Below are 26,583 nucleotides of genomic sequence, written 5' to 3'. Positions count from 1 at the left end.
GGCGGGATGTCCCAGGTAGATTCTTTCACTCAGAGAGTGGGCTGGGGTTGCTGTGATGGTGGAATCGGACACTTTAGGAACTTTCAGGCGGTTATTGGATAGGCACATGGAGCAGGCCAGAATGATTGGGAGTGGGTTGGCTTGATCTTGGGATGGGACAGAGCTGGGGGGAGGAGGGGGGGGGGGGTGCGGTGGGGGGCACAACACTGAGAGCCTGCACTGTGCTGTAATGTTCCTATAATATTTTTTTTGCTTGGGAAGGGGGAACTCTTGGGGGGGAAAGGTGGGTAAACTAAAAGGAATTGTGATAGATTCACATAGACCCCGGGGGGGGGGGGGGGGGGGCCTTTAAAGGCCAGCCAGCCTGCTTCTACAGCCTTGACCACAGATGAAGCTGTGTTGTGTTCTGTGTGTGCTTTCTCCTCCCCACAAGCAGACATCACTAAAAAGAGGTTGTTCCAGTAGGTGGTGCCTTGCTGGTGGCAGAAGTGTGCTGACGGATTGGAATAGAACAGGACAAGAAGGAAGGTTTTTTGCTTTACAGACCACCCCCCTCCTCCCCCAATATTAATTTGTCTTTATTTTTTTATAATATACACAGGGGGAGGAGGAGTTTGGGAAGAAGGGATTTGATATTATTTTTTTTCCCCTCCCCTTCTTTTCTTTTTTTACAAATTCTTTTTAAAGATGTCCGCAGGCTGTCAGCCAAGCCAGTGCCGAGTGATTCCCACCAGGAGAGTTATTCTGAACGATACAACACAGCTACCTCACGACTATTGCACTACCCCCGGGGGACCCTCTTCTCCACCACTCCAGGAGGTAAGACAAATGCAGCCCTTTAAACCCAGCAGCCCAGAGCAGGAGGGAAGGATTGCAACATTACCGCGTGTAACTTCACCTAACAAAATAGGACACTGCCTCTGAAACTGCATGAGGACTTCAAACCCATTCCAAAATCGACAGTGAGGGGGGGGGGGGGGTTATTGGGTTTCTCCCCCTTAGTGAGTGAAAGAGAATGAGGATCCCAGCCCTGAGGGTGATATTTGTCCTCAGTCCCTCTCTCCCCCCCAGGGGGAGGGGGATCAGCTGTTACCAGCTGCTACATGTTGCCAGTTTCTGAGGCCGATACATCCGCCACTGCGACTCTCAGCAAACCTCCTCCTAACTTCACTCCCACTCTGCTCTCTCTCTCTCTCTCTGTGAGTGTGTGGGCCAAAGTAAAGCACTTGGGGGGGGGACAGAGTCCAGAAGGAGCTGGGGGCCGGAGTACACGGAGCAGTTAATCTTGGTGGGGGAACGCAGAAGGCAGAGTAATTTCTTTGAGATAACAAAAACAAAAATAGCGAGAGACACCCAGAGAGCCCAGAGCCTCACCACCAGCTCCCCTCTCTCCTTCCCTCCACCCCCCTCCCCTCCACCCCCCTCCCCTCCACCCCCCCTCCCCTCTCCTTCCCTCCACCCCCCCCCCCTCCACCCCCCCTCCCCTCTCCTTCCCTCCACCCCCCCTCCCCTCTCCTTCCCTCCACCCCCCTCCCCTCTCCTTCCCTCTCCTTCCCTCCACCCCCCCTCCCCTCTCCTTCCCTCCACCCCCCCTCCCCTCTCCTTCCCTCCCCCCCTCCCCTCTCCTTCCCTCCACCCCCCCTCCCCTCTCCTTCCCTCCACCCCCCCTCCCCTCTCCTTCCCTCCACCCCCCCTCCCCTCTCCTTCCCTCCACCCCCCCTCCCCTCTCCTTCCCTCCACCCCCTCCCCTCTCCTTCCCTCCACCCCCCCTCCCCTCTCCTTCCCTCCACCCCCCTCCCCTCTCCTTCCCTCCACCCCCCTCCCCTCTCCTTCCCTCCACCCCCCTCTCCCCCCCCTCTCCCCCCCCTCTCCTTCCCTCCACCCCCCTCTCCCCCCCCTCCCCCCCCCTCTCCCCCCCCTCTCCCCCTCTCCCCTCTCCCCTCTCCCCTCCCCCTCTCCCCTCTCTCCCCCCAGGTGCTGTAATGCTGTTTATCCAGACAGCAGCCTGTGATTAGTAAGGGGCATTTTAAATCGGTTTAGTTTTAAGAGCTGGTAGATTTCTTTGCATGAAAGCTCCCCGCCTCCCTCTCTACTCCCCCCCCCACCCCCACCTCCCCACCGCACTGTTAACGTCTTTGCAAAAATCCAAAGGGGAACTTGTCATTAACAAGGCAATGCTGGTTATTTGGGGAGAAGGTTGTGGGGGGGGGGGGGGGTTGGGGGACGGTTGGGTTTGGCTGACTGTTGAGGCATTAGTTCACTTTCCCTCCCTCTGCTGGTGGGAGTTCATGTTCTTGTGTCCATTTTTTAAAAAATATGAAGCTGATCGGTTTCCTTTTCATTTTGTTTCTTTGCCTGTCTGGGGTGAGGCCAATAACGAGGCCTCGCTGCCTCTTTTACTCAACGATCGCTCCCTCCCGAACAGTGAACTAATGCCCCTTAGAAAGGGGGTGGGGAGGAGTGGAAATCAGTGGGGTGGCACGGGGCCTCACCCCTCTCCACTCACACTGTCTGTACCTTTAAGACTTGATTCCCTGTAAAGACTCGCATTCCAACCATTATTCTGTAAATTGAGTTGGTGTCTTTATACACCCTGTTTGTGAACACAGCTCCCACTCACCTGACGAAGGGGCAGTGCTCTGTAAGCTCGTGCTACCAATAAACCTGCTGGACTTTACCCTGGTGTTGTGAGACTGTGCTTACCCCAGTCCAACACCGGCATCTCCACATCGTGGCCTCACATCGCCAGGGACCCGGGTTCAATTCCGGCCTGGGGTCACTGCCTTTGCACATTCTCCCCGTGTCTGCATGGGTTTCCTCTGGGTCGGAAAGACGTGCTGGTTAGGTGCGTTGGCCGTGCTAAATTCTCCCTCGGTGCGCCCCAACAGGCGCCAGAGTGTGGCGACTAGGGGAATTTCACAGTAACTTCATTGCAGTGTTAATGTCAGCCTACTTGTGACACTGATAAATAAACAAACTTTAAAACTTTAACTGCTGTCCTTCCCCAGTTTGGCCTACGTGTGTCCCCGAACTCTCAGCAATGTGGTCGAACTTTTTTTAACTGCCCCTCTTAAAATGGCTGAACAAGCCAGGGGCATTTAAGGATGGACACAGTGGTTAGCACTGCTGCCTCGGGTCACTATCTGTGCGGAGTCTGCATGTTCTCCCCATGTCTGCGTGGGTTTCCTCCGGGTGCCCCGCTTTCCTCCCACAGTCCGCAAAATGTGCGGGCTAGGTCATGCAAAATTGCCCCTTTAGTGGCAGGGAGATTAGCGGGGTAAATATGAGGGGTTACGGGAATAGGGCCTGGGTGGGGTTGTGTGGGGTCGATGGGCTGAATGGCCTCCTTCTGTAGGGATTCTACATTTCTACAGCCCGTGAGAGGATAAAGGAGAAAGTCATAGCATTTCCCCGGATAGAAATGTCACTTACTAGGAGACATGGGCTTACGGTAAAGGGGGGAAAGTTTAAAGTGATGTGAGAGATAAGATTTTTTTTACACAGAGGACAGTAAGTGCCAGAGGAAGGCGGTGGAAGCAGAGACAACAGCAGCATTTATCAGGCATCTTGACAGGAAACAGAGGGATTATAGACCTCGTGGCAGCAAAAAGCTCTTTAGAAAGATATCATGTGTCGGTGCAGGCTTTGACACGGGAATGGGAGGCAGCCAGAGGGATAGAAATCAGATGTTGGAGCAGGCTGGCTGGATCAAAGGGCCTGTTCCTGTGCTGTAATGTTCTTTTAAAGAAAAGTCTTTGCATTTATATAGCACCTTTCACGAACTTGCAGCCCACACAGTATTGTCAAAGAACATAGGAAGCACAATTCCCCTAACCGACACATCTTTGGACACTAAGGGGCAATTAGCACGGCCAGTCCATTGGGGTGGTTAGCACTGTTGCTTCACAGCGCCAGGGACCCCTGTTCTGGTTCCCGGCTCGGGTCACTGTCTGTGTGGAGTCTGCACATTCTCCCGTGTCTGCCTGGGTTTCCTCCGGGTGCTCCGGTTTCCTCCCACAGTCCAAAGGTGTGCGGGTTAGGTGGATTGGCTGTGCTAAATTGCCCCTTAGTGGCAGTGGTTTAGCAGGATAAATAAGGGGTGTTATAGGGCCTAGGTGGGATTGTGTTCAGCGCAGGCTCGATGGGCTGAATGGCCTCCTTCTGCACTGTAGGGATTCTGTGTTCCGGAATTACTAGCTGTGGAACTGGACAAAATCTGCCTCAGTGCACCCATTGGGTGCAGGAAGGAAAAACAGGAATTTCGATTGCAGGGAGTGAGAAATTAGTGTCAATGATCCCTTTATCAAGACTCCCACACTCAACGGCGATGGATACCCTCCCGACTGCCCATGTAGGTGGTTAATATTTTGATTTTGTGTGCCTGTAATTGGCCACCTCTCTGTTATACCCCTACCTGGCATTCCTAGTCCAGAATGGGCTGCAATGTTTGGGGCGGGGGGTCCTGTGGCGGTCCAGGGGGGCGGGGGGTCCTGTGGCGGTCCGGGGGGGCGGGGGGTCCTGTGGCGGTCCGGGGGGGCGGGGGGTCCTGTGGCGGTCCGGGGGGCGGGGGGTCCTGTGGCGGCCTGGGGGGCGGGGGGTCCTGTGGCGGTCCGGGGAGGGGAGAGAATCAGACAAGTGGAATTGATGGAAGTGGGATATTGGTGGGAGGGGAATTTGCTTGTGTGAGGGCTGATGGATGGGAAAGGGATTGGGGGTGAGGCTTAACAATGCGTATTAGTGAATAAATAACGGGAATGGACTGGGCATCATTGGTGAAGGGGGCAATGGTCCCAATTCTGACGACTATTGAAACGATTAACTGGAATGACCAGCTCCTAGGAATCTACGGAGTATTCCGAGATGGGAAATCTCCCCCATACTTACCCCAATCTTTCAATGTGTCAGTGGTGGAATGTGGTTAGATTTTGGGAAGGGAGTGGTGTAGTGCTACTGTCGCTGGACTAAGAACAACTCAGCAAACAGGCCCTTCGGCCCTCCAAGCCTGCACCGCTCATTGGTCCAACTAGAACATTCGCTTGTATCCCTCCATTCCCAGTCTGTTCATGTGACTATCCGGATAAGTCTTAACCGATCCCAGCGTGTCCGCCTCCACCACCCTGCTTGGCAGCGCATTCCAGGCCCCCCCGCCCTCTGTGTAAAAAAAAACGTCCCTCTGATATCTGAGTTAAACCTCACCCCTCTCGTGTGGAGTTTGCATGTTCTCCCCGTGTCTGCGTGGGTTTCCTCTGGGTGCTCCAGTTTCCTCCCACAGTCCAAAGATGTGTGAGTTAGGTGGATTGGCCAGGTTAAATTGCCCCTTAGTGTCAGGGGGACTGGCTAGGGGAAATGCATGGGGTTATGGGGATAGGGCCTGGGTGGGATTGTGGTCAGTGCAGACTTGATGGACCGAATGGCCTCCGTCTGCAGGATTCTAAGATCCACTATTCTCCCTCCATCAATCTTCTCTGTTACTTCATCGAAAATTCAGTGTGATTAGTCGAGCACAGTTGTGTTACAGAAACCATGTTGGCTCAATTAACTTAACCTCTCCAAGTGCCTTATTGATTTATTTCCACTCCCCACCCCTCCACACGTGGTGTTAAACTAACCGGCCTACCATTGCTAGGAGTGTCTTTGCAACCTTTCCTGCCACTCTTCAATCCCCCCTCCTCTCCCCCGGGGAATCATAGAATCCCTACAATGCAGAAGGAGGCTACTCGGCCCATCAACTCTGCACCTACCACCATCCCACCCAGCCCCTATCCCCAAGCATTAAACCTAGCTAGTCCCCCTGACACTAAGGGGCAATTTAGCACGGCCAATCCACCTAACCCGCGCGTCTTTTGGAGTGTGGGAGGAAACCGGAGCACTCGGAGGAAACCCACGCAGACACGGGGAGGATGTGCAGACTCAGCGCAGACAGTGACCCAAGCTGGGAATGAAACCTGGGTCCCTGGCGCTGTGAGGCAGCAGTGCTAACCCACCGTGCCACCTGTAAGACTGAGAGATCATAGCAGACCCTCCAATGCCCACCCCCCCTGTCCCACTTCCTCAGCAGCCCCTCCTGGCTGGCTTGAGACCAGCCTACCCTAAGCGTCGCCACCCTCTCCATTTCCCTCCTTCCCCCCCCAGTTGCCTCCACTTCAATAGTCACAGGGTAGGGACTCTCTGATCTCACTTTGGCCGCCCCGCTGCCAGTGGGAACAGAGAATTTGGCACTCCGGTTCACTCCCAGCGGCCCAGGAGAATCCCAGCCGCCAGCGATGGGCAATTGTGCAGCACAGAAAGTGGCCCTTCGGCCCATCGAGGTGGGTGCAGCCATGAGAATTTTCAAATCGAGATGTTATTTGTCTGGGGGATGATAGGAAAACGGGCCCTGTGGGAGTTCACACACACGGGGTACTGGATGGCCTGAAGTTTATGGAGGTTAGAAAATGGGAGAGCATTCGGGAATGTGCTGGAATAGTCTAATCCTGAGGTGACAAAGGCAAGAGTGAGGGTTTCAGTAGCAAAAGGTCTTTAAAACCCACCTCTCTGAGGAGGAGGGCACTTGGGTTCTTGGAACTTAGTGAGTCATGCCCTTGTGGTTTCACATAGCGGAACTGAACAGATTAGGGATTTAGGATGCTGGATTCTCCAAAGGGAACTAAATAATCATTTTAAATCTGGCATTGATAGATTTTGTTAGCTAAAGGGGTGTGGGAGGAAGCAGGTGCGTGGAGTGAGGTCAGCCAGAGTCTCACTGAATGGTGCCAGACAGGGGCTAAAAGGCAAAAACCGTGGATTTAGGGGTTGTTGGATCAGCTATGATCTTATTGAATGGTGGCGCAGGCTGGAAGGGCTGAATGGCCCCTACTCCAGTTCCTAATTCTTATGGTCTTGTCCGTATCTTCTAGTGAGCCTTGCAAAAGGGCATGGTGTGAATGAGTGTCGGTGTGTGTGTGTGTGTGTGTGTGTGTGTGAGAGAGCGTTACACCGTGGGTGAAATGTAAAGCAGAGCGTGCGGGCGTTCAGTGTCTGTGTGGGTGTTTTAATTTCCTTGGTGACGGAGTGGGGGCAAATATTTGTTCCATGCTCAGGTGCAAAGCCAGTGCAGCTTCCTGTTCTGTGTGAGCCGCGTTTAGTTTTGCTGAGGTGATTTGCTGTGTGCGGAGAGTTGCCACAGGCGGCCTGTGGTAACTGAGCTCCTTCTCCACCCAACAACACAGAACAAAGAACAACACAGCCCGGGAAACAGGCCCTTCGGCCCAACGAGCCCACACCGCCATTTTAACAATGTGAGTTCCCTCTTCCACCCTTGACCCATCTCTACGCTTATGGCACTCCACATTGGAAACCAGATTGAGGGGAGACTAATTTAGGGACAATTGTTACACCAATCAGCCCAAGAGCACATCTTTGGGGTGTGGGGAGGAAACCGGGAGCACCCGGAGAAAACCCACGCAAGCACGGGGAGAATGTGCAAACTCCCACAGACACCGGCCCAAATGATATTAACTAGCCCCATTCTACACCCTCCTCCAATATCCTCCCTGTCCTTTCTTTTCCTCGAGCATTTAATCAGTTTTCAGCACAGAAAGAGGCCCTTCGGCCCATCAGGTCTGCACCAGCCATTAAGCACCCATCTATCCTAATCCCATTTTCCAGCACTTGGCCTGTAGCCATGTCTGCTACGGTGTTTCCAGCGCTCATCTAAATGCTTCTTAAATGTTTCAGGCAGTGAGTTCCAGATCCCCCCCCACACCCTCCGTGTGAGAAAGGTTCTCCTCAAATCCCCTCCAAATCCCCTACCTTTAAATCCGTGCCTTAAATCATTGACCCCTCTACTGAGGGGAAATGTTTCTAGCTGTCTATCCTATCTCTGTCCCTCCTTATTTTGGACATCCCAGTCAGGTCTCCCTCTGCATTAATAACCTCAGCCTAACCAGCCGCTGTTCATCGCTGACCCCACGTCCTGGTGAATGTCCCCCGCACCCTCTCCCAGTGCACTCCTATAGTGTGGTGACCAGAACTCCAAACTCTAGCTGTGGCCTCACCAGCGATTTATCCAGATTCCCAGGTGGAAGTTGCTGCTGAACTCGCCTGCTCCCATCTTTTTCCCAATTCCAGATCCCGTGCAGACGTTGCGGGAAGCAATTGAATATCTCCGTGTTCCCCGTTTGTTGCCTCATGGTTCCAAAGTTTCTGCCGGTAACTTTCTGTCTGAACTCTTTGTCTAAAGCCTTCAGTAACTCTGCTGGCAGCCACCCCCTTCCATAATCCTCCCCGTCCCCAAGGAGAGATCAATCCTTGTGGTCTCGCAATGGAACTGATACCCTCAACGTAGAAACTCGAAGCAGTCCTTCAAGCCTGCTCCACCATTAGAACATAGAACAGTACAGCACCATGCAGGCCCTTCGGCCCTCAATGTTGTGCCTGCTCCCATCTTTTCCCAATTCCAGATCCCACACAGGCCTTGCAGGAAGCAATTGAATAAATCTCTGCTATGTCCGAACCCAAGATCAAGCTATCCCACTCCCTATCATTCTGGTGTGCTCCATGTGCCTATCCAATAACTGCTTGAAAGTTCCTAAAGTATCCGACCCCACTATCACAGCAGGCAGTGCATTCCACACCCCAACCACTCTCTGAGTAAAGAATCTACTCGGACATCCCTCCTATATCTCCCACCATGAACCTTATAGTTATGCCCCCTAGTAACAGCTACACCCACCTGAGGAAATAGTCTCTGAACGTCCACTCTATCTATCCCCCTCATTATCTTATAAACCTCTACTAAGTCACCTCTCATCCTCTTCTGCTCTAAAGAGAACAGCCCTAGCTCCCTCAACCTTTCCTCATAAGACCTACCCTCCAAACCAGGCAGCATCCTGGTAAATCTGCACTCTCTCCAATACTTCCACATCCTTCTTATAGTGAGGTGACCAGAACTGCACACAATACTCCAAATGTGGTCTCACCAAGGTCCTGTACAGTTGCAGCATAACCCCACGGCTCTTAAACTCAAACCCCCTGTTAATAAACGTTAACACACCATAGCCCTTCTTCACAGCTCCATCCACTTGAGTGGCAACCTTCAGGGATCTGTGGATATGAACCCCAAGATCTCTCTGTTCCTCCACATTCCTCAGAACCCTGCCATTGACCCTGTAATCCGCATTCAAATTTGTCCAACCAAAATGAATCACCTCGCACTTATCAGGCTGATTATCAAATTCAATATCCTGATTTTCCCCACATATATCTTGATCCCTTTAGCCCCCTAGAATGATGTCTAATTTCTTCTTGAAATCCCACAACGTTTTGGCCTCAACTACTTTCTAGAAACAAATAAACTACAAAGGGTCGTGAGTGTAGCCCAACCCATCAGGCAAACCAGCCTCCCATCCAGTGACTCTGTCCACACTTCCCGCTGCCTTGGAAAAGCAGCCGGCATAATTAAGGACCCCACGCACCCCGGACATTCTCTCTTCCACCTTCTTCCATTGGAAAAAAGATACAAAAGTCTGAGGTCACGTACCGACTGACTCAAGAACAGCTTCTTCCCCGCTGCCGTCAGACTTTTGAATGGACTTTTAACTTGCATTAAGTTGATCTTTCTCTACACCCTAGCGATGACTGGAACACTACATTATGCACTGTCTCGTTTACTTCTCTATGAACAGTATGCTTTGTCTGTATAGCACACAATACTTTTCACTGTATGCTAATACATGTGACAATAATAAATCAAATCAAAAACTTTCTGTGGGACTGAATTCCACGCATTCCCCACCCTCTGGGTGAGGAAATTTCTCCTCACCTCAGTCCTAAAAAGTTTACCCCTTATCCCCAAACTCTGACCCCTAGTTCTGAACTCCCCCACCATCGGGAACATTCTTTCTCAATCTACCCTGTCTAACCCTGTTTGAATTTTTGTAAATTTCTATGAGATTCCCCTCTCACCCTTCCAGTGAATATAATCCTAACCGACTCAGTCTCTCCTCCTGTGACAGACCTGCCGTCCCGGGAATCAGCCTGGTAAACCTTCGCTGTGCTCCCTCTGTAGCAGGGACATCCTTCCCCAGATAAGGACACCAAAACTGCACACAATACTCCAGGTGTGGCCTCACCAACACCCTGTACAATTGTAGCAAAACATCCCTATCCCTACACTCAAATCCTCTCACTATGAACATATCATTTGCCTTCTTTACTGCCTGTTGTACCTGCGCGCTTACTTTCAGTGACTGATGCAGAAGGACTCCAAGGTCTCGCTGAGTATCCAACTCTCTCAATTTACACCCATTCAAATAATAATCTGTCTTCCTATTATTGCTACCAAAGTGGATAAGCTCACATTTATCCACGTTATACTGTATCTGCCATGCTTGCCCACACACTCAACAGAAGTATCTCTGTATCCTCCCCACAGCTCACCCTCCCACCCAACTTTGTATCATCTGCTAATTTGGAGATAATACATTCAGTTCCCCCTTCCAAATCATTAACATATAATGTGAACAGTTAGGGTCCTGGCACAGATCCCTGTGGAATCCTGCTAGTTAATCAGAGAAAAGACCCATTTATCACAGAAATCATTGACTCCCGAAGGTGCAGAAGGAAGCCATTCGGCCCATCGATTCTGCAACGAAAGCAATCCCACCCAGGCCCTAGCCCCATGCATTTACCCCGCTAATCCCTCTAATCTATGCATCCCAGGACACTAAGGGGCAACTTAGCCTAACCAATGCACCTAACCCGCACATCTTTAGACTGTGGGAGGAAATCGGAGCACCCGGAGGAAACCCACGCAGACACGGGGAGAACGTACAAACTCCACACAGACACAGTGACCCAAGCTGGGAATCGAACCCAGTTCCCTGGCACTGTGAGGCAGCAGTGCTAACCACTGTGCCACGAGCACTTTGCTTTCTATCTGCTAACTAGCTTTCATCACTGTACTGTTCTCTGGTGGGCCTCCCCTGCACCCGCTTCCAAGGCCTTAGTGGAAAGTATACGTGAATGAGGTCTGATATAGTTAATTTTTAGGCAGATGTAATTGCGATGTACGTATACGTATTGGAGTTTGGGATGCGCACTGCCCCTTTAAGGGAACAGGACAGGTGACCCCCGGGCTCTGCCCTGGGACCCTGTTGGGCTGTCTTAGACCTGAGTGTGAATGAGTGCACGCCCTCATTAACCGGCTCCCAGAGTTGAAGTATTTACTTTATTAATAGAGGAGCACGAACAGAATGGATAAGGAGCAGCTGTTCCTCTTAGTTGAAGTTAATTTGGTGGCCCGGTGGCACAGTGGGTTAGCACTGCTGCTTCACAGCTCCAGGGACCCGGGTTCGATTCCCGGCTCGGGTCACTGTCTGTGTGGAGTCTGCACATCCTCCTCGTGTCTGCGTGGGTTTCCTCCGGGTGCTCCGGTTTCCTCCCACAGTCCAAAGATGTGTGAATTAGGTTGATTGGCCGTGCTAAAATTGCCCCTTAGTGTCCTGAGATGCGTAGGTTAGAGGGATTAGTGGGTAAAATATGTAGGGATATGGGGGTAGGGCTTGGGTGGGATTGTGGTCAGTGCAGACTCGATGGGCCAAATGGCCACTGTAGGGTTTCTAAGGGTCAGCCACGAGGGGGCATAGGTTCAAAGTGAGGGGCAGGAGGTTTTGGGAGGGGGAGGAATGTGAGGAGAACCTTTCATACCCAGAGGGCGATGATGGTCTGGAATGTGCTGCCTGGGAGCCGGGTTGCCTCACAATCTTTAAAGCAAAGTTTATTTATTAGTGTCATAAGTGGGCTTACATTAACACTGCAATGAAGTTACTGTGAAAATCCCCCTAGTCGCCACACTCCTGTTCGGGTACACTGAGGGAGAATTTAACACGGCCAGTGCACCCTAACCAGCACGTCTTTCGGACTGTGGGAGGAAACCGGAGCACCCGGAGGAAACCCACACAGACATGGGGAGAATGTGCGGACTCTGCACAGACAGTGACCCGAGCTGGGAATCGAACCCGGGTCCCTGGAAGGCAGCAGTGCTAACCCACTGTGCCACCGTGTGGCCCTAAGGACCTGGATGAACACTTGGCACATCATAGCTTTGGGTCAAGTGCTGGGTAATGGGATTGGATGGGAGGTCAGATGTTTCTCATGTGTTGGTACAGATCCGATGGGCTGAAGGGCCTCATTTTGCACTGTATAATTCTATGATTCAAGCCTATCTTGTGATTCTTCATGCCCCTTACTCCACAGGGGCAATAGTAACATCCCCCCCCCCCCCCCGCCGGATTTGCGCTATCTTCCGGCAGTTTGCTTTGCCAAGAAGCTGAGTTCAGGTTCCCTGCGGTCTTGTTTGCAGGCACCCGGATTATTTACGACCGCAAGTTTCTCATGGAGTGCCGCCATTCCCCGATCGCCAAGACCCCGCCTCGCTACCTCCCGCACATCCCGGGTGTGACCACCCCTGGCACTGCCGACGACCCCAAGGCGGAATCCAACGACACCAGTCACTGTGCCGACAACAACCGCGAGGGGAAATCAGCCGCCGGTGAGATTTTACAATATTTAAATCGCCAGAGCGACGGCCGTTCCGGTTTTGACCCTGTAATTTGTACGTGTTGAAGTGACGGGTGATGACAAAGACCAGAATGGATAAACCGCGTGTTTCCAGGTCTGGCTGGTCTAGTCGTAACAATCCTCATTGTTATTCAATGTGTCTGAACCACATTTGTGCATATTATCTCTGCACATATACACCGCCCTCCCTTCCTGTACACTTCCCTCTGCACCCGTTTGCTGTCCCACTTTCCTTCCCGTTTTCCTTCTCTCTGTTTTTCTCTTATTCCTGCCCATTTTCCTAAAATGTTTTCCCCCCTCTCATTCCCCTCCCTGTTACCGCAACCCTTCCTGGGTCACACAGTCGGGAATTCCCTGGGATTTCCCTTCCTACGTCACGCACTCGAGAATTCCCTAGGATTTCCTTTCCTGCATCATGCACTTGAGAATTCCCTGGGATTTCCCTTCCTACGTCACACACTCGAGAATTCCCTGGGATTTCCCTTCCTACATCACACACTCGAGAATTCCCTGGGATTTCCCTTCCTACATCACACACTCGAGAATTCCCTGGGATTTCCCTTCCTACGTCACACACTCGAGAATTCCCTGGGATTTCCCTTCCTACGTCACACACTCGATAATTCCCTGGGATTTCCCTTCCTACGTCACGCACTCGATAATTCCCTGGGATTTCCCTTCCTACGTCATGCACTCGAGAATTCCCTGGGATCTCCCTTCCTACGTCACGCACTCGAGAATTCCCTGGGATTTCCCTTCCTACGTCACGCACTCGAGAATTCCCTGGGATTTCCCTTCCTGGGTCACGCACTCGAGAATTCCCTGGGATTTCCCTTCCTGGGTCACGCACTCGAGAATTCCCCAGGATTTCCCTTCCTACGTCACGCACTCGATAATTCCCCGGGATTTCCCTTCCTGGGTCACGCACTCGAGAATTCCCCAGGATTTCCCTTCCTACGTCACACACTCAAGAATTCCCTGAGATTCTCCAGTCTCCCAGTCCTGTGTTTCCTGCTGCTGGGAGGTGGTACCTTATTTGCTAGGGGCGGGATTCTCCAGTCCCGCCGCCGTCAATGGGAATCCCCATTGATGTCACCCCACGCTGGTGGGAAAGCCGCAGGCGGAGGTTCCCCTGCCAGCGGGACTGGAGAATCCCGCCGGCGTCAATGGTCGGAGAATTCCAGCCGTAATGTTTAGTTCTGGGCGGGTGGGTGTTGTGAAGGTGAGGGAGCTAAAATGCTGGGATTTCGAGATTGCCAGGACACTTAAAAAGAAAATGGCAGAAGGTTACCCGTGTTTGTTTCAGAGAGTCAGAATAGAAGAGGTGGAAACAACAGGTGGGCTTACGTAGCTGGAGAACTGGGGACATGGTGTCTGCAAGAAGTGCAGTCCAGGTTGATGTTTTGTTAGAGCTGGATTGGTTTAACAAACCCTCAAAGGCCCTTTGTCATGGAGATGGGTGGAGCTTACAAGGATTCCCTGTGTAGCGGGGGAACAGGATGCCAAAGATATGCTGTTGCGAGCAGATTCCAGACGACTAGGGCTCAGAGAATCCCTGGAAGCCATTTATGACTCCATGTAACTGCTCCGGGAAACCTGGAAGCAGTGCCGGCTCAATAAAGCTCGGTGGCCTGTGAAACTGAGTGGGTAATTGGAAGTGGGAGGGCAGCTCTGTAAGCCTCGTGCAGCGCAGTCTCGGGAGAAGAGATTGAACCCTTGGCGGGTGCGCAGCTGTTGGAGCAGTGCAGTGCAGGATGGAGTGGTGTTTGAGGGAATTTCGAGACTGGATGTTCGAAAGTGCAGAGTTGAAATCCCCTGCTGAGGGGAAACAGAGTCCTGCCATGGTGTGGTGACTCACTGTGGTTACTGATGTCTGGGTGAGGAGGTGACACATCTGTGGTTCCTGCCTAGTTCACATTTGCAAGTTAGTGTGCCGTGTTTGAGCACAGTTTGCCTGTTAATTCATATTTACCTCATGTTTTGAATGTTAAAGGACAGGCTAGATATTGTAGATTGTTTTACTTTTCCTGTACTTGTACTGGTAAAGTTTAGAGATTTCAGGCTCTCTAGGAACAGAAAGTATTTCTTGATAAGGGAAGTTAGATCGAGGAGTTGCAGCTCTAAGTTGCCTTGGATTTGGGCTCCGTTCCTTATGGTATTAACTACATGGCTCCACTGATGATTCTGCCTGAGAGAGTCCGCCACCCTCTGGGTTCCCATTAGTCCATCAAGTCAGGTGACCCTTCCACTGTCCTGCCTTAAAGAGACAGGCGCCGCGTACACAGCAGAATCCCGCGGCTTTATTCTCCATGTGGGTAACTGGGCTTTGTCTACATTAACAAATAGTTATTGGCCTAGATTAGAAAGGGGAACCTGGGTGTCTTTGGGTCAGCATGGGCGGGATGGGCCAAATGGCCCCCTTCTAGGCTGTATCATTTCTATGGTTCTATGGAACACAAGTAATAGTTGGAAGCATGGCACAGTTTTTAACCAAGCATAAGATACAGGAGCAGAATTAGGCCATTCAGCCCATCAAGTCTGCTCTGCCATTCAATCATAGCTGATATGTTTCTCAACCCCATTCTCCCACCTTCTCCCCGTGACCTTTGATCCCCTTACCAATCAAGAACCTATCTAACGGCTCAATAAACTCGGCGGTCTATGAAATTGAACCGGTAATTGGAGGCGGGGGGGGTGCAGCTTTGTAAGCCTCGTGGAGCGCAGTCTCGGGAGAAGAGATTGAACCCTCGGGAGGTGCGCAGCTGTTGGAGCAGTGCAGGATGGACTCACTAACCCGGCCTCCACAGCCTTCCGTGGCGATGAATTCCACAGATTCGCTGCCCTCTGGCTGAAGAAATTCCTCCTCGTCTCAGTTCCTTTACTCTGAGGTTGTCTCCCCAGATCCCACTAATGGAACCATCTTCCCACATCCACTCCATGCAAGGCCTCCCAGTATTCTGTTAAGTTTCAATGAGGTCCCTCATCTAAAGTCCATCGAGTACAGACCCAGAGTCCTCAGACACTCCTCATACATCAAGCCTTTCCTTCCCGGGATCATTCTCCTGAACCTCCCCTGGACCCTGGACCCTCTCCGAGGCCCAGCACATCCTTCCGTAGATTGGGTTGCTAGATCAATGGGGTTAAGATTCGCAAAACCAAATGGTTTAAAAGCTCCAATTGGAAAATCCAGTCTCCAGGAAGGAAGGTTGATGGTTTACGATCCCAAGTTTAAGAGGTTGGGAAGAGAGGTAGGGAGGAAGGATGGGTGGGCTACCCAAACATGCAATTTTCACAGTAACTTCACTGCAGTGTTAATGTAAGCCTACTTGTGACACTAATAAATAAATTTTAGCGCCAAAAGTATGTCAAAGAGACACTGATGCATCAAATGCATTATCTTGGGGTGGCACGATGGTCAGCATTGCTGCCCCACAGCGCCAGGGACCCAGGTTCAATTCCCAGCTGGGGTCACTGTCTGTATGGAGTCTGCACATTCTCCCCGTGTCTGTGTGGGTTTCCTCTGGGTGCTCCGGTTTCCTCCCACAGTCTGAAAGATGTGTGGAGCAGGATTGCCACAGCCTGGGTGGGTGGTGTTATTAGAGAACAGCCAGGCCAACCAGCCCGCGGATCCGCAAGTGGTGGCTCCTTCCGTGAGACTTGGCAAGTGCGGGTCTCCTGACTTCAACCAGAGGAGCCAAAGTCTAACTCCTTCCTGCAAAGACTCTGCACGTTTATTCATTCGTGAGACGTGGGCGTCGCTGGCTGGGTCAGCATTTATTGCCCATCCCTAGTTGCCCTTGGAGGGCAGTTCAGAGTCAACCCCATTGCTCTTGTCCTGGAGTCACATGTAGGCCAGACCGGGTAAGGACGGCAGATTTCCTTCCCTAAAGGACATTAGTGAACCAGATGGGTTTTTCTGACAATGGTTTCATGATCATCAGTAGATTCTTAATTCCTGATTCTTTTTGTACTGAATTCAAATTTCCCCACTCTGCCGTGCCGGGATTGGAATCCGGGTCCCCAGACTATTAGCTGAGATTTCGGCTTAATAATGTAACAATATCTTTGAACCACAACATTACATGACCCTGTCGATCATCCCTCCCAGGGCAATGTAAGTGAACAAAAGTCCGTTAGCTGGACTTAACCAGTTGCAATATTGAAATGAGGAATTATCCTGCTCCACCAGCATCTGAACTGTATTCCTGCCAGACATACTGACTGCCTGTAGAATCATGCATTCTCCTGAAACCAACAAAAAATGCTCAACATTACGTCACAGATGCCTCCGTTGCTTAAGCTTCAGTCGCCCTGCCTATATTTTGGCTTGATTGTACATCTCCTCGGATCCCACTTAAAATAATTAAGATGCTGGAATATTAGCGGGTAACTCTCTCTCTCTCTCTCTCTCTTTTTCTCTCTCTCTCTCTCTCTCCCTTTTTGTTGTTTCTGCAGGGGAGGATGCTCAGTTCGAGATGGACATCTAATCGCGCCAGTGGCCTGACTCCAGTCTCCACTCCCCGATGACACTGCTTGGTGTTCCGAAACCCACCCCACCCCAACCCCGGGGGCCTTCGCAGCGGTATACAAGTTCCTTCCCCCCCCCCCTCCCCCTCCGACTGTCCCTCACCGCCAAACAGAAGAAAAACAGAAGTTAACACCGATAACTTGTTTTAGTTTTTGTCCGGAGGTTAATCCTGCAATGACTGCACAAAGTCATGTGTTTTTTGCGACAGAATAATTTGGTCTTTGTTCCAAATTCTTGGAGGAGGGTGGGGTGGCGATTTCTGAAGGGTGAAAGTTTTGTAAGAGAAACAAATTCTTTTTTTTCAAACTGTTTGTACTCGAAGCAATACCAAAGCCATTCCCATAACCCAGCCACAGTGTAAAACTGCTGAGAATGATGTTTAAATTCAGCTTTGGAAAGGGTTTCTGTGGGCTGACAGCTGGCTTGTACTCTGGTCTATTTTGGGGGAGAATTTTTTTTGGGGAACGCTGTTTTGATTTCCGCGACAGCGCCATCGCGAGCGCCTTGCTTTACCTCTGTTCAATTATAATCCGTTCAACTCCCAGCTGGCCATCGTTTCTCATTTCGTCCCGTGGGTTTAAAGTTCGTAAAGTTTATTTATCAGTGTCACAAGTCGGCTTACGTTAACACTGCAATGAAGTTACTGCGCAAATCCCCTGGTCGCCCACACTCCTGTTCGGGTACGCTGAGGGAGAATTTAGCACAACCTAACCAGCAATTCTTTCAGACTGTGGGAGGAAACCCACGCAGACACGGGGAGAATGTGCACAGCAACCCAAGGTCGGGAATCGAACCTGGGTCCCAAGTACAGGCAGCGCCCAAAGGAACAGGCACAGGTGGGAGTCAGTGTTTCTGGGATATCAGGTTGTTAGTTCATGATCGGATATTTAATCAGTAAGGCGGGAGAGTGGAGTTGAGGATTATCCGCTCGGATCAGTCATGATCTGATTGAATGGTGAGCAATGGGCTGAATGGCCTACCTGGAATCGAACCCGGTACTTGGCACTGTGAGGCAGCAGAGCTAACCACTGTGCCACCGACTGTATCACCTTGGTGAATCTTCCCAGCACTCCTCCTTCATGATGGGAATATGAGTCCTGAGTGCTTTATTTTTATAAATAGGGAATAGTGCAGGCCTGGGCGAGGTTCAGGTAGATGAGTGTCTCAGAGGTGAGTGTGGGTGTTTGTATGTGAGAGTCCGCAGCTGAGAGCAGCTGTGGGATATTGTCATCGTACGCTGGTTAGCTGAGAATTAAAGGGGCTATCTTCATAGATACAGTGGCACAGTGCTCTATGCTGTTGCCTGGGACCCGGGTTCGATTCCAGCCTTGGGTCACTGCCTGTGTGGAGTTTGCACATTCTCCCCGTGTCTGCGTGGGTTTCCCCCAGGTGCTCTTCCTTCCATACTCCAAAGTTTTTTGATTTGATTTATTATTGTCACATGTATTGTAATACAGTAAAAGTATTGTTTCTTGCACGCTATACAGTCAAAACATACCGTTCATAGAGAAGGAAAGGAGAGAGTGCAGAATGTAGTGTCATAGCGAGGGTATAGAGATAGATCAAGTTAATGCGAGGTAGGTCCATTCAAAAGCCTGATGGCAGCAGGGAAGAAGCTGTTCTTGAGTCAGTCGGCACGTGATCTCAGACTTCTGTATATTTTTCCCAACGGAAGAAGGTGGAAGAGAGAATGTCCGGGATGTGTGGGGTTCCTTAATTATGCTGGCTGCTTTTCCAAGGCAGCGGGAAGTGTAGACGGAGTCAATGGATGGGAGGCTGGTTTGTGTGATGGACGGGGCTACATTCATGACCTTTTGTAGTTCCTTGTGGTCTTGGGCAGAGCAGGAGCCCAGACCAAGCTGTGATACAACCAGAAAAGAATACTTTCTACGGTGCACCTGTAAAAGTTGGGTGAAAGTTGTAGCGGACATTCCAAATTTCCTTCGCCTCCTGAGAAAGGAGAGCTGTGTACGTGAGATGTATTTCAGTCCCACCACCCACACAATTCGATATACCTTTTTTAAGTAGCTAATTCTTTCTGAAAGATTTGATGTGCTGTAACAGTGGGGGAGAGAGAAGCCCACTTTGTTTTTATTTGTCAGCGGGAGTCACCCTCTCTCACACACAGGCGCTGACTGACTCTCTGTGCCTTTCTGCCCTTGTCTGTTCTGTGTACGCTGCAGCGAGTTGCTTTTTTCTTTCGAGGGGAGGGGTGTTGTATTGAACGCCATTGCATTTGGCGCAATTAACCATCCATCTGTCCAAAGGAGTGAATAAAATTAGCTGTTCGGCTGATTTGAGGCCGGCGGAATTCATCTCAAATGGCCAAGAAAAGAAGCTCGATAGTTATGTGGTAAATGTGTGTGTGTATGCATGTTTCTGGTGGGTTGGTGGAACATCGCTCCTGGAACCAAGGGCCCTGGACACCATGTCAGGGATGGTGTTTGCCTCATTCTCCGCTGCGGCCTGCTCTCAGTCGAAGCCTTTCCCCAGCGTTTTGGGCCTGTTTTCACCACAAACCCAAATAAATGACCGTTGATGATGATAATGTATATATGTACACGCATGCTAACGCGTGCATGCACCCACCAACACACTCCACGCATGCGCGCGCACACAAACACACTGCGCGCACACGTGTACGCACACAAACACACTCCACGCAAGCACACACGTGTATACACACAAACACACTCCGCGCACACGTGTACACACACAAACACTCTCCGCGCACACAGACTTACGCACAGACACAAACACAAACTCGTGCACACAAACACACTCCACATACGCACACACGTGTACACACACAAACACACTCCACGTACGCACACACGTGTACACACACAAACACACTCCGCGCACACAGACTTACGCACAGACACAAACACAAACTCGTGCACACAAACACACTCTACATACGCACACGTGTACACACACAAACACACTCCACGTACGCACACACGTGTACACACACAAACACTCTCCGCGCACACATATGTACACACACAAACACTCTCCACGCGCACACACTTAGGCAAGACACAAATGCAAACTCGTGCACACATACACTCTCAATGTGCGCAGACCACACTGTGGGATATTGTCATCGTACGCTGGTCAACTGACTTAACCATTTACAACTAGCTTTGGAACTGAAGGGGCTATCTTTATAGATACGGTGGCACAGTGGTTAGTGCTGTCGTCTCATAGCACTAGGGACCCGGGTTCGATTCCAGCTCTGAGTCACTATCTGTGTGGAGTTTGCATGTTCTCCCCGTGTCTGCGTGGGTCCCCCCCCGCCTCCGGGTGCTCCGGTTTCCTCCCACAGTCCAAAGATGCGCACAAACACAAGTGTATGCACACACAAGTCCCAGCATGCATGCACACAAATGGGCGCACACATCTCCAAAACACCTGGAGCCCACAGGACTATATATTCCTCCCCTTCCACTCAGGCTCACATTGGTGCCCTTACTAATGTTGTTTCTTTGTCTAAGAATAATCCAGGTAATTACAGGCCGGTGAGCATTACATCAGGGAAATTATTGGAGAGGATTCTTGAAGACAGGATTTATTCCCACTTGGAAATAAGTGGATGTATTAGTGAGAGGCAACATGGTTTTGTGAAGGGGAGGCCGTGTCTCACTACCTTGATCAAGTTTTTTGAGGAAGTGACAAAGATGATTGATGAGGGTGGGGTAGTGGATGTTGTCTACATGGACTTCAGTAAGGCCTTTGATAAGGTCCCTCATGGCAGACTGGTGCAGAAGGTGAAGTCACCTGGGATCAGAGGTGAGCTGGCAAGGTGGATACAAAACTGGCTCGGTCAAAGAAAACAGAGGGTAGCAGTGGAAGGGTGTGTATCTGAATGAAGGGCTGTGATAAGTGGTGTTCCTCAGGGATCAGTGCTGGGACCTTTGCTGTTTGTAATATATATAAATGATTTGGAGCAAAATGTAACTGGATTGATTAGTAAGTTTGTGGACGACACAAAGGTTGGTGGATTTGCGGATAGCGATGAGAACCATCAGAGGAAACAGCAGGATATAGATCAGTTGGAGACTTGGGCAGAGAGATGGCAGATGGAGTTTAATTTGGACAAATGTGAGGTCTAATACAGATAGAAAATATACAGTAAATGCAGAACCCTTAGGAGTATTGATAGGCAAAGGGATCGGGGTGTATAAGTACACAAGTCAGTGAAAGTGGCAATGCAGGTGGAGAAGGTAGTTAAGAAGGCATACAGCATACTGGCCTTCATCAGCCAGGGTTAAAAATTGGCAAGTCATGTTGTAGCTTTATAGAACCTTAGTTAGGCCACACTTGGAATATAGTGTTCAATTCTGGTCACCACACTACCAGAAGGATGTGGAGACTTTGGAGAGGGTACAGAAAATATTCACCAGGATGTTGCCCTGGTATGGAGAGCATTAGCTATGAGGAGAGATTGGAGAAACTTGGTTTGTTCTCACTGGAGCAACGGAGATTGAGGGGAGACCTGATAGAAATCTACAAGATTGAGGGGCATGGACAGGGTGGATAGTCAGAAGCTTATTCCCAGGATGGAAAAGTCAATTACTGGGGGGGGGGCACAGGTTTAAGGTGCGAGGGGCAAGGTTTAAAGGAGATGTATGAGGCAAGTTTTTTTACACAGGGGATGGTGGGTGCCTGGAACTCGCTGCGGGGGGAGGGAGTGGAAGCGGATATGGTAGTGAGTTTTAAGGAGCATCTTGACAAGTACGTGAGTAGGATGGGAATAGAGGGATATGGTCCCCGGAAGGGTAGGGGAGTTTAGTTAAGTCGGGCAGCATGGCCGGTGCAGGTTTGGAGGGCTGAAGGGCCTGTTCCCGTGCTGTATCTTTGTTCTTTGTTGTAATGAACAAGTTACCAAGGCCTGGGGCCCTCCTGAACAGTGTAGCTTGTGAGTGTCACAGGGCTACCTCCTCTGCACAGGCCGTATGTTCAGACATGCCTAGGTTCGCCTGCACAGGCCGTGTTGTCCTTCATTCTCACTAAATAGTGGTTAGCACGGCTGCCTCACAGCTCCAGGGACCCGGGTTCGATTCCCGGCTCGGGTCACTGTCTTATGTGGAGACTGCACATTCTCCCTGTGTCTGCGTGGGTTTCCTCCGGGTCCTCCAGTTTCCTCCCACAGCCCGAAAGACGTGCTGGTTAGATGCATTGGCCGTGCTAAATTCTCCCTCAGTGTACCCGAACAGAGTAGGGGATTTACACAGTAACTTCATTGCAGTGTTAATGTAAGCCTACTTGTGACACTAATAAATAAACTTCAGATTCCAATCTGTTCCAGATTATAGAATCTAGATTGAAACTGCCTGTCCCAGTTTGTGGATCTCTCTCCACGCCCCGTTCCTGGTAAACTCACTGTGGGGTTAATGTGGGTTCACCAGACTGCAATATCCACCCCCCCCACCCATGAAGTCCAGTCACTCTGTGCTCACTGATGTTCTTCTCCAAGGAGAGAGTGGCGGGAACTCGATACTTGTCCCCCTTCCCACAGAGTTCACGCTGTTCCCTGTCTGAAAGTGTGGACCGGTGTTACTCTGCGAATCAACAACAGCCCCACTGTAGCTCACGGGGATTCGGAATCTCCATGACTCCTCTGTCCGGCTGCGGGTCTGTGTACGAGGATATGATGATGAATTCTCTGTATACGTTCCAGCCCTGGCACGCCCCACCCCAGCATTGGTGAACCCACCCCCGCTGGCCCTCCTCCCTTTGAACCCTGAACCCATCCAACAATCCCATTGAGGCAGCTGTTAAGACGGAGATGTCCTGTGCCAGTCACTCATCGCCAGGTATTTGAGGAGCCCTGTGGCTGGTATCGGTATTCCCAAACTAGAGGAAGCCAGACTTTTCACTCCTCTCTGCGAGGAATGGGATGCTGGTTACCATGACGCCCTCACAAGCGAAGAGCTAGCTGCTGGGGATGTTTGAGGACTTGATGGGTAAGATTATCGTAGGATTCCTAATGTGCATAAGAGGCCATTCAGCCCATCGAGTCCACATCGACCCTCAGACAGAATGTCTCACACAGACCCTCTTCCCCACACTGTCTCTGTAATCCCACAAATTTAGCATAGCCAATCCTCCTAACCTACAAATCGTTGGATACTAAGGGGCAATTTAGCATAGCCAATCCCCCTAACCTACAAATAGTTGGACACTAAGGGGCAATTTAGCATGGCCAATCCCCCTAACCTACACATCTTTGGCTACTAAGGGGCAATTTAGCATAGCCCATGCACCTAACCTGCATGTCTTTGGAGTGTGGGAGGAAACCCATGCAGACACGAGGAGAATGTGCAAACTCCACGTAGACAGTGACCCAAGGCTGGAATTGAACCTGGATCCCTGGCGCTGTGAGACAGCGGCGCTAACCACTGTGCAGTTTAGAAATTTGAAAGGCGCCGTGTCTGGGTGAAGATACAAGACTACAGACTTCCTCGATTTGGCTCCAATCGGAGCTTTGGAAATTTTCCATTTGCCCCACGTGGGCTTTGATTCACCCTCTGTACTGGAGGATGGCACTTCTGACAGTGCAGCACTCCCTCAGCGGCACAGAGGGAACAAGCAGGCTTTGAACTGATGGCCGTCTACCTGGCAGTTTATCTGTGCCAGTCATGTTGATTAATATTAGCCAGGAGATTGGGAAAAACTCTCCCGTTCTTTTAGTAACGCTTGTAGAGTAAGGGGATTTGGTGGAGATTAGGCCCAGTACCTCACCGGACAGTGGCAATCTTGGACAATGCAGCACCCCCTCAGTGCTGAGCTGAAAAATATATCCAACCCCCGCCATGGGGTGAGTACCCTTGGATGTGATAATGTCACAACTGAGGGGAACTGTGTGGCGGGGCTGGAGGAAAGGTCCCGAGTAGAAACTGAGTGAAATATCGATCCGCACAGATCAATGGAAATCCCAGAATTGGAAGGTAACCAACTCGAGGCTCTGGAAGGGGCCGGATAAAATTCCAGTGCCGCTCTGAGGGCGTGCTGCACTGTCGGAGGTGCCTTCTTTCAGATGAGATATGAAACTCAGGCCCCTGTCCGCCCTGTGTAGACACTCCCCTGGCAAGACCCAAGAACGGGCCAGGGCATTCTCCCGCCCCATTGGCTGGTGGTTAAACAGTGGGCGGGGCTTTCTGCCCCCCCCCCCTCCCCCCAGCAGAGGGCATCGTTGCGGGCAGGATGGGAAAACATGGAGAGAGGCCAAAGGTCACCCCCTCCCCACACGTCCCCGTCCCGTCCGCCATGATGCCTGCTGCTGGGAGGGCTGGCCAGCGTTTACCGAGAGTTCGAACCCCCCCCCACTCCAAGCCCACCCTTCTCAATAATTAAAATTTGGATTCTGGATGATTTGTGAGGAACTCCCCGAGGTGACAAACACTGGCATCAAAACGCCACGTTAAAACGAGAGCTTACTGGTGTCAATCCTGTTCACCTCAGGCCGAATACCCAGGAGGACTCCCGGGATGATAATCTGGGGCTTTTAACTTGGCCTTCCCCTCTACCCCTCCCCCCTCCCCGCCTCTTCATTGGCATTGCAACCTAGACTTACCCAGTGCCATCTGATGTTGCCATGCTTATTGTTCTATTCATTCGTGGAACGTGGGTGTCACTGGCTGGCCAGCATTTAAAAGCTTAAAGTTTATTTATTAGTCTTATTAGCTTACATTAACACTGCAATGAAGTTACTCTGAAAATCCCCTAGTCGCCACACTCCGGCGTCTGTTCGGGTACACTGAGGGAGAATTTAGCACCTAACCAGCACGTCTTTCATAGATTCATAGAACCCTACAGTGCAGAAATAGGCCCTTCGGCCGATCGAGTCTGCACCGAACACAATCCCACCTTACCCCCATATCCCTACACATTATACCCACTAATCCCTCTAACCTACACATCCCTAGACACTAAGGGGCAATTTCTTAGCATGGCCAATCAACCTAACCCGCACATCTTTGGACTGTGGGAGGAAACCCACGCAGACACGAGGAGAATGTGCAAACTCCACACACACAGCGGGCTGAGCTGGGATTTGAACCCAGGTCCCTGGAGCCGTGAAGCAGCAGTGCTAACCCACTGTGCCACCGTGCCACACAGACAGTGACCCAAGCTGGGAATCGAACGCGGGTCCCTGGTGCAGTGCTAACCACTGTGCCACCATGCAGCTGCATTTATTGCCCATCGCTGGTTGCCCGAGGGCAGTTGAGAGCCACCCACATTGCTGTGGCTGTGGAATCACATGTAGACCAGACCTGGGTAAGGACAGCAGATTTCCTTCCCTAAAGGACATTAGTGACCCAGATGGGTTTTTCCCACAAGGTCATCAGTAGATTCTTAATTCCAGATATTTTTAAACTGAATTCAGTCTCCACCATTGGTGGGATTCGAACCCGATTCCCACAACATTAGCTGAATTTCTGGGATTAATAGCTGAGTGATAACACCACTAGACCATTGCCTCCCCTTTGAAGGCCATTCCAGTGATACTGAGCTGTAAGGAGGAGGGTGAACTATTGGACGTAGGGGTGAGTTTTGAGGGTGAGAGAAAGCGGGGGGGGGTTTGAGGGGAGTTTGTTCAGGAACTAAAACTGCCCACGCTGGGAAAATGCTGGCTGTGAGGACAGGGAAGATGCCCGACACGTTGTGGTTAAGCTTCTTTATCCTAAACACTCCCCAGCTGAAGCCAAAGCTGCAGTGTAGTTGTCATGGCAATCAGATTTGCAGCATTAGATGTCATCTCTGGATGGAAAGCAAACCAGTCAGCCCTTCACCAGGTCAGCCTGCCCTCTTGTTTCAAATAGAGGCCACAATTGTACCAAGGACACACACACACACACAGGAACACGAGAAACAGGAGTGTGCCAGCAAGCCTGCCCTGCTATTCAATACAATTATAGCTGATCTGTGCCATTCTCAATTCGCTATCTCCCTCGATTCCTCAGTCCATCAAATATTCATCCAATTCCAATGATCCAGCCTCCACCCCCGCTCTGGGGCAGAGGATTCCAGAGATTCTCCACCCTCTGTGAGTGGAAGTTTGCACCTCAGTTTTAAATGATCTTGTAGCTGCGTCGCCTTGTTCAAAAACTCTCCCCATCTAGTGAAAACATCTCACCATCTCCCCCGCCAACCCCCCCCCACCTCAGCATGTCTGAATAAGGTCACCCTTCGCTCCAAGGAATACAGATCCAGGTTATTTAGTCTCTCTCGGATCTCCAAGAGTTGGTGGCGCACTGGTTAGCATGGCTGCCTCACAGCGCCAGGGACCCGGGTTCGATTCCCGGTTTGGGTCACTGTCTGTGTGGAGTCGGCACATTCTCCCCGTGTCTGCATGGGTTTCCTCCAGGTGCCCCGGTTTCCTCCCACAGTCCGAAAGACGTGCTGGTTAGGGTGCATTGGCCGTGCTAAATTCTCCCTCAGTGTGTACCCGAACAGGCGCCGGAATGGGGATTTTCACAGTAACT

At 51.0% G+C, this 26,583-nt stretch overlaps 1 protein-coding gene across 1 annotated transcript; it reads left to right on the top strand.

Annotated features, from left to right (window-relative positions):
- Positions 1-468: 468 nt before the first annotated feature.
- LOC145339474 (eukaryotic translation initiation factor 4E-binding protein 2-like) lies at positions 469-17,168 on the top strand. Its single transcript, XM_080183942.1, is given in 4 exon segments — positions 469-793; positions 796-819; positions 12,344-12,532; positions 17,017-17,168. Coding segments are annotated over 4 exon segments (351 nt in total). The 5' UTR covers positions 469-687; the 3' UTR covers positions 17,049-17,168.
- Positions 17,169-26,583: the final 9,415 nt, after the last annotated feature.

The sequence above is a fragment of the Carcharhinus amblyrhynchos genome, unplaced genomic scaffold (assembly GCF_965287045.1).
Source record: "Carcharhinus amblyrhynchos unplaced genomic scaffold, sCarAmb.v2.hapA scaffold_489, whole genome shotgun sequence".
Lineage (NCBI taxonomy): Eukaryota > Metazoa > Chordata > Chondrichthyes > Carcharhiniformes > Carcharhinidae > Carcharhinus > Carcharhinus amblyrhynchos.
This window is presented reverse-complemented; position numbering and strand designations above follow the sequence as displayed.